The 18332-nt window shown below is 40.8% G+C and overlaps 1 protein-coding gene across 2 annotated transcripts; it reads left to right on the top strand.

Moving 5' to 3' along the window:
- The first annotated feature begins 53 nt into the window (after window positions 1-53).
- On the top strand, window positions 54-17485 carry LOC111321616 (diacylglycerol lipase-beta). Of its 2 annotated transcripts, none has more exons than XM_022924558.2 (15): window positions 54-406; window positions 1997-2447; window positions 2814-3017; window positions 3673-3711; window positions 4466-4590; window positions 5634-5766; window positions 10021-10104; window positions 10770-10847; window positions 11583-11666; window positions 12244-12368; window positions 12482-12550; window positions 13455-13527; window positions 14620-14797; window positions 15026-15182; window positions 15727-17485. In XM_022924558.2, exons 1-15 carry the CDS (start codon window positions 312-314, stop codon window positions 15881-15883), a joined length of 2052 nt encoding a protein of 683 aa, XP_022780293.1. In that variant the 5' UTR covers window positions 54-311; the 3' UTR covers window positions 15884-17485. The 2 variants fall into 2 exon arrangements, with proteins under 2 accessions (XP_022780293.1, XP_022780294.1); XM_022924559.2 differs by having other exon boundaries at window positions 65-406; window positions 14620-14692.
- The last annotated feature ends 847 nt before the right edge of the window (window positions 17486-18332 follow it).

The following is an 18332-nucleotide window of genomic DNA, read 5'->3' as shown; positions in this document are numbered from 1 at the left end:
GCTACAGGAAATTGATGCTGCGCATGGGTAAATCGCGGCTTAGGCTCCAGTCTTTGCGCATCTTTCAATATGGCGGCTTGGGTAAAAACAAGGAAGGTTCGCTTTAAATATTATTCATGAGTCCTACAGATACGTTTTGAGCGCTTTTTCTTTCACTTTCAATTTAAGTGGGGAAGGATTATTTGGTTTCTCGTATTTCGCCGGAGATGTTTGGAAAAAATTAGTGGAAGGATCGATATGACCTGATTAATGGGCCATTCCAGGTTCGCGGATTGAAAAGTTTCTATTGAACAGAACTTGCCATCTTCGATATGCCTGCCCTGGTGGCTTTCAATCGCCGATGGCGTATTGGTAGCGATGACTTGTTTTTCCCAGCAGCGATAGGAGTTATAGTTAGACTAGTTTGGTGAGTATATGCTGGTATATTGTAGTAAAAATGGTAGGACAAAATTTGGACTCAAAACTATTTCTGATGACGTCCAGTCACAGGACATACCTCCTAAGAGATTTAACGCTTTACACCCTGAAATCAGAATGCATATTCACCATACTGTCCTCTAAACATTTTCTAGGGTGCTGAATAGGGGAATTTGTTTAAAATAAAAAACAAATTATGTCAGTGATAATTTTCAAATGCATTTTCACTGCATTACCGCAGTAGGGTAGGACTAGAACGGAACATATGCGATCCATGCGAGTAGTCCACCCATTAAATCCCACCCATCCCACCCCAAGGGAGGACATCTGTAGTGTATTGACTGCATGCTAGAATGTTATTTTACAAAACGGTTTATTTGTTGAACTCCAAGTTTTTTTAGAGCTGTACCGAGCTCTGCTCCCTCTCACTTACTAACTGGGAAATTACATGATTAACGGGTAACAAAACGACAACCGGAAGTGGTCACTACAGACATCCATCCCAGATCACACAGTAATCTCATGCGTGGGAAATTAACGTCTCCTACCCCTAACCCTGTAGGAGACGGGACCTCCATTTATTCGTCCCTATCCGAGAAGACTAGAATATCTAACCATTTCTTGATGTTACAGGAAGGTAGCATATTCTTCTCAATTATTTTAAGACCTTGAGTGTTGGTCCGGCCGGGGCTTGAACCCTCGACCTCCCACACAACAGTCCAGCACTCTATCCATTGAGCTAACCGGGAGGCGGTTATTTTCTTTGTTCTTGTGACCTTAATGTGTGATTCAGGGGTGATATTGTAAGGAGAAATTAGATGCTAGTCACTCTTAGGAGTCAAACAGTTCGCAGACCATCCCAAGGCTAAGGCTTGTTTGCATGTTCATCTCGATGATTTTGTTACAGATTTATGTTCATGCTTAGTTGTGATGAATAAATAAACAAACAAGTGTTTGAGTGTGAGAGCAATCTTCGCAGTAATGAACACCACTTAAGCAGTAGTGAAAATAAGGCCTGACAAAATTCAGGTCTGTACGTGATTCAAACCTATGACCTCTGCGATACCAGTATAGTGCTCTACCAACTGAGCTAAAAAGCCAACCTGGAGCTTTTCAATACCGCTTATTTAAATAAGTAGTGTTCATTACTGCGAAGATCGCTCTAGATCTCACACTCATTTCTTTAACTGTAGTACGCATACATGATTTTCATATATTCACAAACATAAACAAGTGTGTGTTAACCCTTCCTCTCCCAGAGGTGATTAACATGAAACTTCTCCCCATTATATCCACACATTGTCCAGCAAACAGGTAATGAGAATACTCAATTTTATCAGATAGGAGTTATCTTGATCTAATAACAAATTCTTGTAACTGATTGACAAGGAAATGTGTTTCAACCAGAGAGAGAATTAAAAATCAGATCTTGAGAGTTGAAAGTTTAAAGAAACTTTAACTATTGTTGAAGATTTGTCTCAGCTATTGCACAAATTTCTTTTAAAGACTTCTTGTTTTTATATAGGATACCATAATTATCATTTACTAATAGCTGACTTACTTTATCCTTGACAATTAGGTTGGCTGTGATATCCATGACATATGGCTTTGAGAATGATGAGATCAGAGATTGCAATGCTTGGCTTGAATTACAGTTGTTTTTTATTGGAGTGATTCTTCTAACCAGTTTGGTGATTATCAATGAAATTGCCATTATATACATCAGCATGCAAGGAACTGTGACAAACTCCAGACCACGACAATTTATGCCAGTATTACTCTATATCCAACTTGGACTGTATTTGCCAGAGCTACTGTGGACAATTCTTGGCACATATTGGGCAGTGAAGAATGGCTCCAGTTGTCAGCCAAGCTTGGTTATTGCTGTGTGTGTTTCAGTGACTCTGGAATGGCTTATCTTACTTGTTGTTCTTATTGGTGTTTTGGTGTTGTTTGATCCACTGGGAACAATCCACAAGGATCCATTTGGAAGGGAGTTTTCACCTGTCATGCAAGAATCAACAAAAGAGGTTTGGAAGCAAATCTCTTTAAAGCCTTTCCGGCCTGTGTCTAAGCAGTTTGGATAGAAGCAAACTCTTGAACAGAGCTTTATTTGTCAAATCAGCCCTCTTGTTTTTCATGGTATCAACTAGCACTTTTCATTTAACTAATTTACAATTTGCAGGAGACATTGATTTAATAAACCTAACAAAAATCCCCCATTGTTGTGGTGGAGTCTTTCGCCACATCTCATTAAATTTATATCTTGCATATCTAACAAGTAAACAAACGAGCAGAAAAGATGATACGTTTCATTTAAATTTGTTCAGCTGTATGATACACAGCTTTTCTCAGTCGTTTTTTTTTGTTGTGAATTATTTAATCTCTTATATCAGCTTTGGGAGAAGAGATGCCGTTGGTTGTGTTGCTTCTTTACTGGCAGAGATGATCAGTACCTCAGTGCAGTGTCAGACATTGCAGATATTTTAGCCTCTGGATTGCATGGGGTGGACATTGTTGCTTCTGATGTTGCTGTTGGCCTCATTCTTCTTCAAGAAGAACAAGATCATGAGCAGATGGAAAGAAAGATAAAAGGAGAGGTAAGATATTTTTATTACACGACTCGGGCAGTCAGAGGCCCAATAACTAAAATCAACCAATCAAAATGTTCTATTGCCAGTCAATATTCTCTCAGTATTGGAGCGGGCACTGTCCCGAATGGTCCTGAATGATACCGCACTTGTGTCCCTTTGAACTTCAGTCGTATAATAAATCTCTTATTAACCAAGCTTGCTCGGGACCATACTGGAAGAATATCGGCCCTCGGTCTTTTTTGTACGGACCTCGCTGCACTCGGTCCGTACTGTCAAGACCTCGGGCCGATATTTTCCCTGTACCGCCCTCGCACTTGGTTAATAAGATATATATATGATACATTCTAGCCTCTGTCGGTGCAACTAGGACTTTTTTGAGCAAATGCTTACTCACAGGAGGCACTGTAGAAAATCAATCATGGACACACTGAACCATTACTGTTGAAATTACAAAACAAAGATCATCGTAGAAGGTTTGGGAATGCTGTATGCTTCACTTGATGTAGTAGTAAGTCTTTCCAAGTGTTGTTATTTTATCAGTTTTTAAAATGAAACGTAAATAACAAAAGTTTTAGCCAAATTACTATATAATACTCTCAACTGTAAATGACTTAAAAAAATTGTTAAATGGTAACCCATTCCTATGTTTTGTTGTTTTCAGAATCTTCAGAAAGGGACTCTTGTGAATCTTAGTGATCCTGTAAGTATTGAAGGCTACATTTGAGCATTACGCAGAAATAATGTAATTGATTTGGGCTGCAATCAGGGCTCGACACTAACTTTTCAACTTACTAGCCAAGTGGCTAGTGACATCTTAGATGTTTTTAGATGTTACGACAATTTCAGTCTGTTTACTAGCCAAACTGGCTGGTTGAAATTGAAAGTCACTAGCCAAAACTGAATTTCTACTAGTCTTTGGCTAGTTGGCTACTGTTAGTGTCGAGCTCTGGCAATGTGATAAAATTTGGCTTAGTTTTCAATCAAATCCTGAATTCAAACTTGTAAATAGAATCAAGTTTTGTGGATGGATAATGAAATAATTTTTAGAAGGTTTGTTATCTTTATGTTGTTACATGTTGCAGGTTTTAATAATTTTAATGACAATGTGGGGACAGATCTGATAGGTCCATTAGGCTTACTTCAATTTGATGTCTTACTTAAGATGTAATGGTGGGCAGCCCAAGAATAAGTTACATACTTAGGTGGAAATAATTTGAGATAGAATGAATATGGTTTTGCTCATTGAGCAAGAATTCACAATGTGCATGGCAGGGGTAACAGATTTTCACCTCCATCTTTGATGAAGAATAACTTCTTTAACAGCCTGTCCTCCCCTGTCACTTCATTCACTCTTGCTCCTAAAAATGCCTACCTACTAAATAAACCTAACTTTATACAGCCACTGCAGGGTAAAAATGTTGATGGCTGGATATTTCCATGTCATTTTCTTGTAGACAGAGAAATCCCTGGTACAGGATGCGGCTCATTTCATGCAGTTTGCTCTGGGTTCCTACGGTTGGCCTCTGTACATGTTTATGAATCCCTGTGTTGGGCCTGGTAACCTTTGCAGTGGAATGAGGTATTTTTTTTTTTAAGTAATCTACAGCTGCAGCCATTTAGAGACGATACCCATGAACAGACAACTGTTGAAAAGACCCGTCTTAACTAGCGGCATTCTATCAAGTAGTGAACCAAAGAGAGAAAAATTTAAACTTTTTTTTAACGCTCTGCTGGAAAAATCATTTGAAAAGAAACCTGTTTGTCATGATACTCTAGTGCGGGATCGTCAAACGGAACACTTTCTTTCATTTTTTGAGCTGTTTAATTTGTGCGGTATAAGTTCCATTTACGGACGTTTTACTGGTTTACTATGATTCAGGCTTCTGATGATTTTAATTGCCTCTCATAAACGAAAGTTTTATTCGTTTCGAACAGTTCCCCATTCTTTTCCACTTTCACTAAGACATTTAATTTTTCAGCTTGGAGTTCGGGCGGAGGGGGGACTTGTTTCGAAAGGGTGCGCTAATCTTGTTGTTTTCAGTTTTAGCCTCAACCCTTTATGACACTGTCAAACGACGCCATTTGATATGGTACCATATCCTTTCAGCTTTTCGATCGGTAGTAATCACTATTGAAATGGTTTTGCTATTCCCATATTATCACTGGAAATCTAAATTCTCGGTGACTTCTATCCATCTTTGTCAGAGGTTACGTCGTATTCTTTCCGTAACCACAGCGCACTAGCTTGTAGTGTTATTAACAGTTCCAAATATTGATCCATTGATGAAGTTTAACAGTAGACTTTGAGCAGTCTTTTCTTTCCAGCGTAGTACGTCGCGCGAGTCCCAAAAAAGTGAAAAAAAAAAATGGATTTTGTTGCGCCACGCGGAAGTCAGGGAGTGAGGCCTTACTTTTTTTTTTTTTTTTTTTTTTTTTGTTTGCGCCCAACTCTCAGAGCTCCACGCGGCGCAATTTTGACTCGCTTGACGTACTTTTCCGGAATAGGGGGACTGCTCCTAGTCTAGGTTGATTGATGCTGAAAAAAATTAGACTTTTAAAAAACAAAAATAGATCTGACCAAGAAAACTTTCCAAAAATGACATCATCTGTTGCATTGCCCAGGTGTTGTGGAGGTTGCCGTCCAGTGGGAGAGCACATTTTTGAAGACAACTGCTGTTATTGTAACTCTGCTGGGCTAAAACTCCAAGCTCATTTAGAGGATATCGATTTGGTGTATTGTTCATACCACAACAAGGTGAAATAACGGTGTTACTTGGGCGGATAGAGCCATTGTTTTGGTTTTCTTTCCCTTACCGTAACTCTAACCCGTACATGTATTTCGATTGAATGTCGTAAAACCATAACCAAAAAGATCAAACGGCTAGTCAGAGGGAAGGAAAGAGGAAATGAAAATATTACATGGAGCTGACCAAAACTCAAAGTGAACACAAAAGAACTGTTCAAGGCGCGGGGAAATGCGCGTGACCAAGTCCTGATTGGTTCTAGTTTTAAATCTGATTGGTTGAGAAAGTGGCATGAGTTTTCTTGACCAGTCTGATTGGTTGAGAAAGTGGCGTGAGTTTTCTCGACCAATCTGATTGGTTGAGAAAGTGGCGTGAGTTTTCTCGACCAATCTGATTGGTTGAGAAAGTGGCGTGAGTTTTCTTGACCAGTCTGATTAGTTGAGAAAGTACCGTGAGAATTCTTGACCAATCTGATTGGTTGAGAAAGTGGCGTGATTTGTATCGACAAATCACATAGCGGACTAGAAGAAAAGTAAAACATGTGAAGGTGTAGTCTGATCGTCCGGGTGAGTGTAGTCCTGAGAAGGACTGTTGTCGGTGGTAGTGACTGACGTTTCGACAACCTGTGCGGAAGTCATCATCAGAGTCAAGTGAATGATTGTTGTCAGTAGAATGTTCTTATTCCAGTTCGTGTGAAATGATCGGTTGGTTTTGCCGTGATGTTATTGGCTGTAAGACTCAAGTGACGTAAGTAGGTCGTGATTGGTCCTGGATTTCTTACGACACTCAATTGAAGAGGGAGGGAGAGATGCATTATTTATGAATCGCTTGGGCGTGGCTTACGATGGAAAAGCTTCCCATCTTGAATGAGTAGCAATACTCCTGCAGTGACTTTACGCTACAGAAATCGGATTCGGCAGACATGTGAGTTAGCCTTCAGACTATTTTTTTGCTTTCTCCTCTTGAGGAAATCAGATCAGGCGAAAGTTGGTCACTTGTTATCCGTATCTTTCTTCTCCATCGATCAGCATTTATTTTTCTTTTTTTTTTTCTGAATTACAAAAAAATTGTTTCGGGATATTCGAGGTTTCTTTTGTTCTGTTGATCACCAAAGTTCCCTAAGTATTGTAACATAGCCGATCTAAACTTCGTAAATAACTTGGATGTAGTTTTATTCAAGCCAGAGTTAAAAAGGAACGCGTTTTGTGTTTTAGTCGCGTAAAAACTAAAAAAAAAAGAGAAAAAAAATAAAACAGCCAACGGGGAACACAGAAAAGTGTTATCAGGAGCCAATAGGAATTTGTCTGCCAACTTGAAACGCGGAAAACGCGAGTAACTAAAGTTGCAATTCATTTTAGTTTGAATCTGTTTGGCTGAGGTTGTTGTGCGTTGTTTCTAGGCCAATCGGTGAGCTTAGCGAAGCAAAACCTGTAAAACCTTGAATAACTATTGTTATTGAAAAGAAGATTTGGCATACAACACGATGCCGTTTGGTCACTGAACACAAAGTACAAGTTATATTAAAGGCGAGGCATTACGGAACCAATAATTATACCAGTATTGTGGACGGGTTGAGAGATTTTAAGATAGTTTTTGAAGTCACAGAAGGCAAATGGAAGGTTAATGCAAGGTACTGCTTTTCTAATTCTGTCAGCTGGCCAACAAGACGAATAACCAATAACTGTGAATATTTTAGGCTAATAATATCATTTTTCCGAAGTAACGCGACGTTGGTGATATTAAGCCTGTAAGGATTAGTGTCAATTTTGTTTTAAACGAGTAAAAAATCACCGGCATTTCTTTGCAATTTTCCGAAAAAAACATAAAAGCTATCATTTATTGTTACCTATTTTATTTTTCAGGTTTAAAAAAACAAAAAGTATTGTTTACTGAATCCTTTTAAGTTTCCTGCTATCAGGTTTTTGTCGTTTGTTTGACTCTGGTGTACAGATTGAAGCTGTGACGATGCCGAGTTCTTTTCTAATAGTAATACATTCAACCCGTGACATAAGCTATTACACTGATTTAAGGTGACTTAACTGTTAGTTTTAGAAATAGTTTTAGAGTGACTCCATTCTTCACAGGATTGCTTCAAGTTTTAGTGTTTTAACGTGAATTCATTTGAACTCTTCCTTTTCCTCGAATGTACGTGCACAAACGTACAGTCATTTTCTATATTCCTGAGGTTCTTGCGGCTCCTTGTCGAATGTATTGACATTCTTTGTTTCTAGTCGTTCGGACTCTTCACAACTTTCGTTGTCGCGTTCAAAGTTCTTCAAGTTATTCCGGACACGTCCTTATTTGCTAGAATTAGCAGCCTTCCCTTTGTCAAGCGCTAGCTCTCCGACCGTCATAGAAGTTTTCCTAAAATAAGCATTTTTTACATGTACACGACGCTGTTCCATGGAGAATTTCTTCTCAGGTCCCTTCGGTTTTGAACGCCTTTTAGTACACACGGCATTTATGAACGGATCTCTGTCGCGAAAAACTAGTATCTTGTGTAAATCGACGAGAATCTCGTCTGCCTTTGGTAAGATGTAGTCATTTGTACTGCTATTTACCGACTTGACAATTGCACTCTGTTTGTCAATATGGCCTCCTTGCTTCGCTTGTCTGACCGCTGAAATGTTCATACTTTGCGCCATCGTTTTAACGTCGCAACACCGATTTCCCTGCAGTTTCAAAATTTCTCGATGATCTCTCACTTGTTCAGTGTTTAGTGCTTGCGGCCTTCCTCGAAAAAGCTTACCCTCTTGGCGTTTCTCGCGCTCATCCCTCCTTGTTCTCTTGGTTAACTTAATTTGTTCGCAAATATTTTTGTTCTGACTCATCGCTGTCCCTTTCCTTCTTGTGGTTTCCATAGGTTCAACGGACATCTTTATGAAAATTACATTTAAGAGTTGACCTTTGGTTTTACTTCTTGACAAAAAAGCTTCAACCCCTTTCCAATTAACATTCCCACCAAGTTTAATCCCTATATGTCAAAGCATTAACATTCAGTTGTACTCTTTGTCTCTTTATGTAGCGTTTAACAATTGCTGGTCATTGCGTGCCAAAAATTCATGTACTTATTAAGTTCGGAGGTAATTAACTTGACAGTGGGCCCAAACGCTTTTCAAAAGATTCGTTAATAAGCGATTTTTTAGCCAACGAGAGAGATAATTAGTCCTTGAGTGAGCGCAATCGATGACATTACTCTCCTTTTGTTTCAAAACACGCTATGCAAATTTCCAATGCTTTCGTCTTATTTACACGTTATAAAGACATCGGTATTAGCAAAAATAAATAGTAGTAGTCATTTCAGTGGGTATATTGATCAGTTTGACGTCGTAAGGAAAGGAAGGATATATTAATACTAACTCTAAGAGAAAAGTGAAAAACAGCCGCCTTTTCGAGTGAAATATAAAAGGAAGAAAACAAAACCAACTACATTAGGCCCTAGGACAGGATGAGAACTTTCTGAAAGTGAATCGAAATTTGATTTTGCTTGTCCTTGTCTCGAGTGTAAGAGCGTTTTTCCTCGGGTTCTAAAACTTTTTGACGTTTATTACCCGCGAATTTACTCAGAAACCTGTTTAAACGCTTTAAGGTATCCCACAATGGACTTTCACCCCGCTAGGAGTTGGTGGGGGAGGGGGAGGGGATATTTGTAACATCTCTAAGAGACCGGCTATTATTTATGGCCTGTTAGGCATCGGGACATTCTGGTCCCGTCACAATAAAATTAACCTTAACCTTTTTTTAAGGTTCTGTAGTATTGTAATGCCTCCCCCCCCCCCCCCGCTGGGTGTCAATTTTCTACACAGTTCCCCCCTTTATATTTTTAAGCAAGGACTGATCCCGTCTCCGTTCGCCCTGAAAACCGCGTGATCCCCCCAAAATCCTGCCTCTTCCCCCCCACCCCGGTAAATAATGGTTGGTCCCTAATCACTTGGATAAGAGGTTTCTCCTCTTCTTCTCTTAGGGGTTCCTTCCCTTCCCCCCACACACTCTAGTATGATTTAAGAAAATTTCCCCTTAATTTGAAAAAAAGGAGGGGGAATGCAGAGCCACGCTTTAGATATGAAAGGACTATGCAAGGACTATACCTCATAGTATACATTCATTTATGTGTAGAAAAACCTTGTAGAAAATAGTTGATAATCTCCTGATCACAGAAAATGCAAATGTTTTCTAAGAGTACTAAAGGCTGAAAACAGGCAGCAAGAAGTAATAACAGTCGAGCTTGGCCTCTATTTTACTGATTAGAGTTTTGTTTTCTGCAGATTTACGAACCTCCTTTTTATGTGGCAGTGGATCACGATTGTCAGGCAGTGGTGGTTTCCATTCGTGGATCTCTCTCTATGCAGGTTCGTTGTTTTATTTAACTTAATTATATACTTCAAATAATTAATACGATAGATGCTGGAAGTTGTTGTAGCGATCTATCCGTTGACCGATAAATCACGACCGAATCTTTAGAAACTTTAAATCACTTTCCTGTGTTTTCTTTTTGTCTTCTCAATCTCGAGAAAACGCGTCGCGTCATGTTGACGTTTCAATGCCCATGGGCTTAGATGGCTGGCGCTGCTAAGCAACCCATAGCCCTCCAATGTCACATCGCTTTCTACCATAAATTAATCCCTGTTCCTTCCTTAAATTGCTCCAATGATAACACGCGGAGCGTAATAACTACGACTGGGAACGGCTCGGGTAACTTTCCTCCCCGTCGCTCTACATGCAGTGGGGGGCGATGTAGCGGAGTCCTCTATACGCTACCTGCGTCCCTGTGCAAGCCCTTTTATGCGGTGTTCAACTTTGAATCTGCCCTCATAAACAACAACATGGTCCACATCCTGACCGCATTCAAGAGCTCATCCTCCATCCCGCTCCCTAACTCGCTCGGCGAGTAAGGTATGAAGCGCTACCCTGGTTAACACTCGGCCGCTGCATCGTTTATTATTGTCGTTGTAGGGGACTCTAATTTTAACCTCACAACTACTTTTTAGATGTAACCCTTATTGTTTCTTATCAGGATGCTTTGACTGACCTGACCGGGCAGCAAGAGGAACTTAGAATTGAAGGAACTGAAATTACCTGTCATGCGCATAAGGTATGTTGTGGCACTCTTTTCGAATGTTCATGTAAGGTTTAGTATTGGGAGGTTTCTAAACGCATATCCTTTGTGACTAAGGCATTGGTGAAAAGTAGGGGTATTCGAAGAAGGGAAAACGAGATTCACACGGTTATTTTGAATTGTAGTACAGTAAAAATAATTTGGAGTGAATTCGACGCCGGCGCCAGCTTTTTTTGCCAAATTAAGTTTATTAAGGAAAAGAATGATAAAGAATAAGAAAACGGTGAGGTATAAAAAAAAAATTGGGAAATCGTGCACTGTAATCCCATAGCGCATTCGCGTTATCCAGTAATATTCCAGAAGTTCGTTAGACGCATGGGTCGGATTATTTAAACAGAGTTTAGCCGTTGTTTGACAAAACCACGTCCTGAACAGTCCTCAATTCAGTTGAACCTTTTATCTGAACATTTATTTTTGTGAACAGCGTCAAGAGGGCCGAAAGCTAGCAGCGGAAGGACAACTATTCAATTAAATTAAGCCTCTTGGAGAAAGCCTGAGGCCCACTGCTTGCGTAAAACTGCGGTCTGGGTTAGACCTCGTGTAAATAACCGACCCCAATATAAAGTTTAATTTTATAGAAGGGCTAAAGAAAGTAACTGATACTGATTTTCTTTGTTTACTTATTAATACTATATATCTTTCTCTTCGTGGTTTTAGTCACCCCTTAAGTCTCTTCTTCTGTTTCTACTCACTCTTCATTTTACTTTTCAGGGTATTTTACTGTGTGCACGTTATGTTAAGTCAAAACTAGAAAAGGAGGAACTGCTTCAGCGTGCTTTCTCGAGAGCTGGCGAGGTACTGTACATGAAGTAGGAGTGAACTCATAATAAAATGAAAGGGTTCTGCGCAGTGTAGCTGTTCAGTGGAATTTAGTATTCTGTTATTTCAGAATAATGAACTGCTCCAGCTGACTTATCAAACGCTATCACCGTTTTTCGCGTAGGATTTAAAAGACTTGAAACGCCCGTGAAAAGCTTTGTGCGTGATTATAATTACCAAGTGCACAAGCGTTATTACGCTTATTTTTATCCATGCCGCAAGAATGCTGCTGCCAATTAAAAGAGCTTGCAGATTGATTTCTGTCTTTTGCGCAGTATTCCAACGAGTGTCGAAAGTAATTTTGGGATTGCCTAGGTTTTGCCCTGTATCGCTCTGTGATTGGTCCAGAAAACTCGTGTCACTTCCTCCATCAATCTGGACTTGGTCACTCGCGTTTTCCCGCGCTTCGAGCAGTTGGCTTGTTTTGACTTTTATTTCTCATTGTTGGCTCCTTTAGTTATTTCCTTTGTTCCGATTGGCTGTTATGATTACTTAGGTTGTGGTTTTACAACACTCGAAAGGAATGCGTTCTAAAGAAAATTTTTTCTCTTAGAATTATCGTCTCGTAATCGTTGGTCATTCTCTCGGTGCTGGAACTGCCTCGTTGTTGTCCGTTCTTCTCAAACCAACTTACCCTGAATTGCTTTGTTTCGCTTACTCCAATCCCAGCGTGCTCAGGTATGTAATTCATCTTGTATTCTTGTTTGCGTTTCATTCTGAGTTAAAAGCAATGACTGTGATTCGATTCTTTAAAATGGTCCGGATAATTTCACCCGCTATTTTCTTCACAGTGCTCTGGCCACTCCATATTGTGAAGATTTTATCATTTCCGTTGTTCTTGGAAAGGACGTCGTTCCCAGGTAAGTGCCTGTTTTTGGCCAGAGCTCATCTTTTAGTTGACTATATTTTCAACAGTATTCTTGTGGTAGAGTGCTTTTCCACAGTGTTAGAATTTTTTTGCCCTGTTTATGTCGCAGTATCTGCGCACACTCCCCTCCCCCAACCAAACAACAGTCAACTGGTAACTAGTTAGGGGAGTGGTAGGTGCGTAGTAGCTCAGATACTGACATTGACCTGATATATTGATCCAAGTTATGAGCAACTGCGCACCTACCTCTCCCCTAACCCAACAACGGTCAACTGTTGTTAAGTTAGGGTCCATGTTGGGTTAGGAGAGGGGTAGGTGCGCAGTTGCTGAGATACTGACATTGATCTGATATTTTTTATCCGAGTTATGAGCAACTGCGCACCTAACCCTCCCCTAACCCAACAACGGTCAACTGGTGATAAGTTAGGGTCCATGTTGGGTTAGGAGAGGGGTAGGTGCGCAGTTGCTCAGATACTGACATTGATCTGATATTTTTTATCCGAGTTATGAGCAACTGCGCACCTACCCCTCCCCTACCCCAACAAAGGTCAACTGGTGATAAGTTAGGGTCCATGTTGGGTTAGGGGAGGGGTAGGTGCGCAGTTGCACAAATACTGACATTGATCTGATATCTTTGATCCGAGTTATGAGCAACTGCGCGCCTACCCCTCCCCTAACCCAGCAACGGTCAGCTGGTGATAAGTAAGGGTCCATGTTAGGGCTAACGCTCAAAACGCCAGTTTTGAAACTCTTTACGGAGGCCAGTTTACATTATCAACTTGGTTGATAAAATAAAATTACCTTGTTACCCCCACCGACGCAGCACCACAGTTTCTTTAGAAACATACCCCCTTTATTCGATAGTGTACTTACCTTCATTTACTTTTAACCCTTAGAATGGGAGTTAAAAGCGGGGATGAGTTGCGTCAAGATCTAGTGGCTGTTATTAGTAAATGCTCCCTTCCTAAGGTATGTGGTAGAATAAGTGGTTGGACCAAACACCAAAAGTAAATCCTTAACTAATTTCGAGATCCTTCGGAACGGCTCTGAAAATAAACTGATCTCGAGATCCTTCGGAACGGTTCAAAAAATAAACTAATCTCGAGATGCTACGGAACGGCTCCAAACATAAAGAAATCTCGAAATGCTACGGAACGGTTCTAAACATAAACTAATCTCGAGATCCTTCGGAACGGTACTCTGAAACATTCTGCCACTGAACTAGAACACTATACAATGACTACTAATCGCGGACAAGATTATTCGACAAAGAGTGTCACCAGGTTGCATATGTTATGCGACGTCAAGAAAAGTTATTACGTAATTGTCGTCGTTATCACAAGTTATTAAACACCTTCCGCATAGTTTCAAGTCATTTCAACTGTAAGTCACGTTCGATATAATCAGTAGACGCGAATTAAGAAACTGGGTCATGCACATGAAGTTAAGGAACCTGGTAGTGGTATAAAAAGATAGTAAGAGGCGAACGAAAGAAGAGAAAACAAAATAAAAATCTTGATTAATTTTTCAAATAATTTTTTTTCCCGGAGAGTTTTCGCATTGTGAGGCGTGAGTAGTCCAGTGGTCAGTGCGCTGGACTCTGGGTCGGTTGGCCCGGGTTCAAGTCCTGGCTGGGGCATGACGTTGTTTCCTTAACCAAGACGCTTCACTCACACTGCTTCGTCTTCTCGGATAAGACGTAAAGCCGTAGGTTCCGTCTCCTGCAGGGTTAGGGGTAGGAGAAGTAAATTTCCCATGCACGAGATTACTGTGTAGTGGATGTCTTCCCCGGGGTGGGATGGGTGGGAAGATGAGATCGCTACATGGACTGAAGCGGCTGCCAGAGGCGCCTGATAAAAATGCTGACGTCCGATCTCAACCTTACAATACTGTTAAGCGCGCCTGAATATATCCACATAGAAGTCTGCGCCATATAAATGTAAATGAAAATGCATTGATGTGTACGGTTCAAATTTCATGGTTCGGGCCCAAACATTTTGCAATTACTGTTCGTGCCTTTTCTTTTATTAACTCATGTTATTTATTCATACCTCTTCGTAGTACCGTGTTCTGATGAGTGGCTGTTGGCAAGCGCTGTGTTTCTTTCTGGGTCCCAGTTTCAAAGCTGGACGAGGTGAAGATTGGCATTTTTTTTCTCGTTCTCGCCAGTACAGATCAACTTCTAATCATCTTTTGTGGGAATCTAACTTGACCCAACCTCTTCTAGAAGACATGCAAGGTATAACAGCTTTAGCTATTTCACCATTTTTGACTTATTTAAAGCACTTCGCAGAGCTTCTACTAAGTGCAAAAGTCTCTAAGCCAATTAATTCTACCTCACTGCTTCGCCTCCCATATTCCATAGTCTTAATTGCCATTCAACTACTAAGGCTCCATAGTTTGTTGCTCAAATATCAGCTCTGTCTATTTCCAGCCGGTAAATCTTTGCTCTTCCTTTGTTTACCAGACGAAACTTCACTTCTGGCTCGTGGAGAGCCTTCCACTGGATACTTTACTGAAGGCGAACTTGAATCGACTCCGTCATCATCCTTGACACCAGTCTCCGCTGAGCAGCTATTCCCGGCTGGAAAGATATTACAGATCGACGAGAGGCCGTCTATCAGGTGAAAATTGCGATTTCCTAATTTGGCTGGGTAGTTTCTGTTTGTTATTTTGCAACCCGACTATGAAGTGCACCCCCCCCCCCCTCCTCTCCCTTATCAACATCCTTAGAATTGTCCGCAGGTAAAGGAGGTTTTTTATCTCCGTTACCTTTTCCAATCCACTGAAATCGAAGGGAATGCGCGTGGAAAGGGTTTTACTTGTGAAGTTTCCGGAAAGAAAAAAAAGCAAGTTAATCGTCGCTCCGCCACAATGGCTTTTCAGCCACAATGTAGACTAACTACACTGGCAGGAGGGGCAACCGAGAATAAATCCAGTGAGTGGTAGGGTGGAGGACTTGAATCCGGGACACCAGATTACAAGTCCAGCACCATAACCATTCGGCCACGCCACCTCCAGAAATCTGCTTAGGCAGTTTGCCCGGGCTGTGGCCGTTTGAATCGAAAGAGGGCTCTTAGTTGAGCTATAGACTGAGGCTTGAACAAGCTATATGATATTGTATCGAATTCAGGAAATTTAATCGTTTACCGATTCTCTTTTCGATAGGTTGGAAAGACCGCAATATGACGTCATGTGGGCAGATAAAGAGAACTACGTCAAACTTGTCATCCATCCCGGCATGCTGAGTGATCATATGCCTGATCGTGTTATGAAGGCACTAGGCGGGATATTGACACAAGATACCACCGTTCAAGAAGTTTAATGGAAAGGGTGTTTATTACTTCTTGTTTGAGGAAGTACTGGCATCACAACTGTGTTTGGTGTTGTAAAAAATGTCTTTGTTCTTCTTGGTGATCATAATGGGTGAATGTTCAGTTGTTTGTACCACAGTGTGAAGTCAGTATGAATTGAAAAGTTACTACCAAGTGTTTAGCTTTGTAATTTGTATCATTGGCTCGGATGTGAAACAAAGCAATATAGCTTACGACTGCAAAAGAAAGAATGAAGATTCTCCTACGCGGGTCACTACCATATCTTACAAGAGGCTTGGTAGATTAAGAGGTATCCGTCCTTTTCGTCTAAGCCCGTGATGAAAAACACCCGTGATGTTAACTGCCGCACGGAACTCTTTTCGTTGACCTCACTTTCGGAGTTCCGCGCAGCACGCTAACAACCTATTCACTGATTTTAATTAGACTCGCACGACAGACTTCGCCGAAAAGGAGGAAAAGCTCTTGGTTTAGAGGAGAGGGCGCACTTCTATGCTTTTTTATGAAAATAGAACTGATTAGGAAAGCAAAATGTGTATAAAGAAAGGGAGACCTCGTTTCGGCACAGGCTTTCTGCTGGGTAATGTCTTTGACTATGGTATGCGTTAGAGAAAAATTAGGGACTTTAAGCAAACCACGACGGCTACGGCAACGAGAACGTGGAAAAACAATATATCTAATTGACAGAACAATAGCCCAACACGTGCGTTTTAAAACTTTTTACATTTCTTAGCCGTCCTTTGCTAAACAACAACGTGAAATCACCCAAATTTGCGTCGTCTGCGAACCGAAACCACGGCGGCAAATTATTTTAATTTACATTTGGAACTCAACGCTACTTTTATACGTTATGTTGAGTTTGAGGTCTGGCGCCCTATGAGACGGCAAACACTTGCAGCCATTTTCGAAATTCTAACTAAAAGTAGAAACTCATTTTTTAATCAACGTTTTCTGTGCTGTTGCCGTCCTGACTGCTTAAAGTCCCTATTATAAAGAGAATGGAACGGCGTTGCAAAATATAAGTTAAGGGCAAGAAAGGTTATTTCTCCAACTAGAAGTGAGAATTAAGTGTATTAAGGTCGTGCGAATTTGAAAGGTGTTACCTTTTCATCGCGATAAATTTTACGACGATTGATGTAATGTGTAAACAGGGTATAAAAATTGATATGGGTGTAATTGTCAATTCAATCAATTACGAGCTAGGTTGCAACTCAGCGCACGAGCGTTTCCCGGGTTTTGCACTGGTAGAATGTTTCCTACTTGCCGGGTTTACAGTTGGTTTTGATTGCGTGTGTTCTTAGTGACAATAAACCGCTTGAATTTCATATTAAGTTATTATGAGTTGGGTGTTCCCAGATCAGTGTGTTATCATTCAATCTCGTGAAATGACATTCATTTAATGTTTCCGTCGGAGTGATTAGGAATCTCCATATTGGAACTCTTGGAACGGCAGCCGTGAGATGGCACTCTGAAAAGTTACAAAGTAATCCCTCTTAATTATAAGCTTTTTGAAATAACCTAGGTAAAGTCCAGTGAGAGAAAAATGACCCTCTAATATTACCATTATTAACTGAAAAATAAAATTTCTACGCAAACTGGCTCCAGATTTTTACATTGGTAATTCAATTCGTGACATAGTATCGTTCAAAGGATGGTTACTTTCTCTAGTAAGTGTGTTGAGAATGGGGCGAGCTTACTCCAAATCAGCGTGGGGAAATTTTTTTTCCATTTTTCTTTTCTTTCAGTAGATATATCTTACTAACCAAGCGCGAGGGCCGTAGTGGGAGAATATCGGCCCGAGGTCTTGACAGTACGGACCTCGCTGCGCTCGGTCCGTACAAAAAAGACCAAGGGTCGATATTCCTCCTGTACGGTCCCGAGCAAGCTTGGTTAATAACAGATTTATTATACGACTGAAGTTCAAAGGGACACAAGTGCGGTATCATTCGGGACCTTTCGGGACAGTGCCCGGTCCAATACTGAGAGAATATTGACCAGCAATAGAGCATTTTGATTGGTCGATTTTAGTTATCGGCCCTCTGACTGCCCGAGTCGTGTAATAAGGGACGCGGTTCAAATGCGGAATTTTTTCGCCCTTCACTGCTTCTTAGGAGCATAGGCCTACCAACTCTTTCTGCCTCTGGAACTGATCTCTGCTTCCAGCGAACGCGTCTCCAGGTGTTCCGTGGATGATCTTCCTCACTCTTTTGAGGATTCCAGGTTAAAGCTTGCCCTTTGATGATACAAAAAAGGTTCTGCAAGGTGTGATAAAGCCATTTTTCATGAGCCAAACTGTATTTGGATCGAGACCGACCCAAATTGCAAAGAGAAAGGTTGATAGTTTCTTAAGAAACTGTTTGGGGGTGCGTCGGTGAGGTAACGAAATAATTTGAATATATCAACAAAGTTGAAATGATGACCGATTCCAAGAACACCATCGCG

The sequence above is a fragment of the Stylophora pistillata genome, chromosome 10 (assembly GCF_964205215.1).
Source record: "Stylophora pistillata chromosome 10, jaStyPist1.2, whole genome shotgun sequence".
In the NCBI taxonomy this organism is placed as follows: Eukaryota; Metazoa; Cnidaria; class Anthozoa; order Scleractinia; family Pocilloporidae; genus Stylophora; species Stylophora pistillata.
This window is presented reverse-complemented; position numbering and strand designations above follow the sequence as displayed.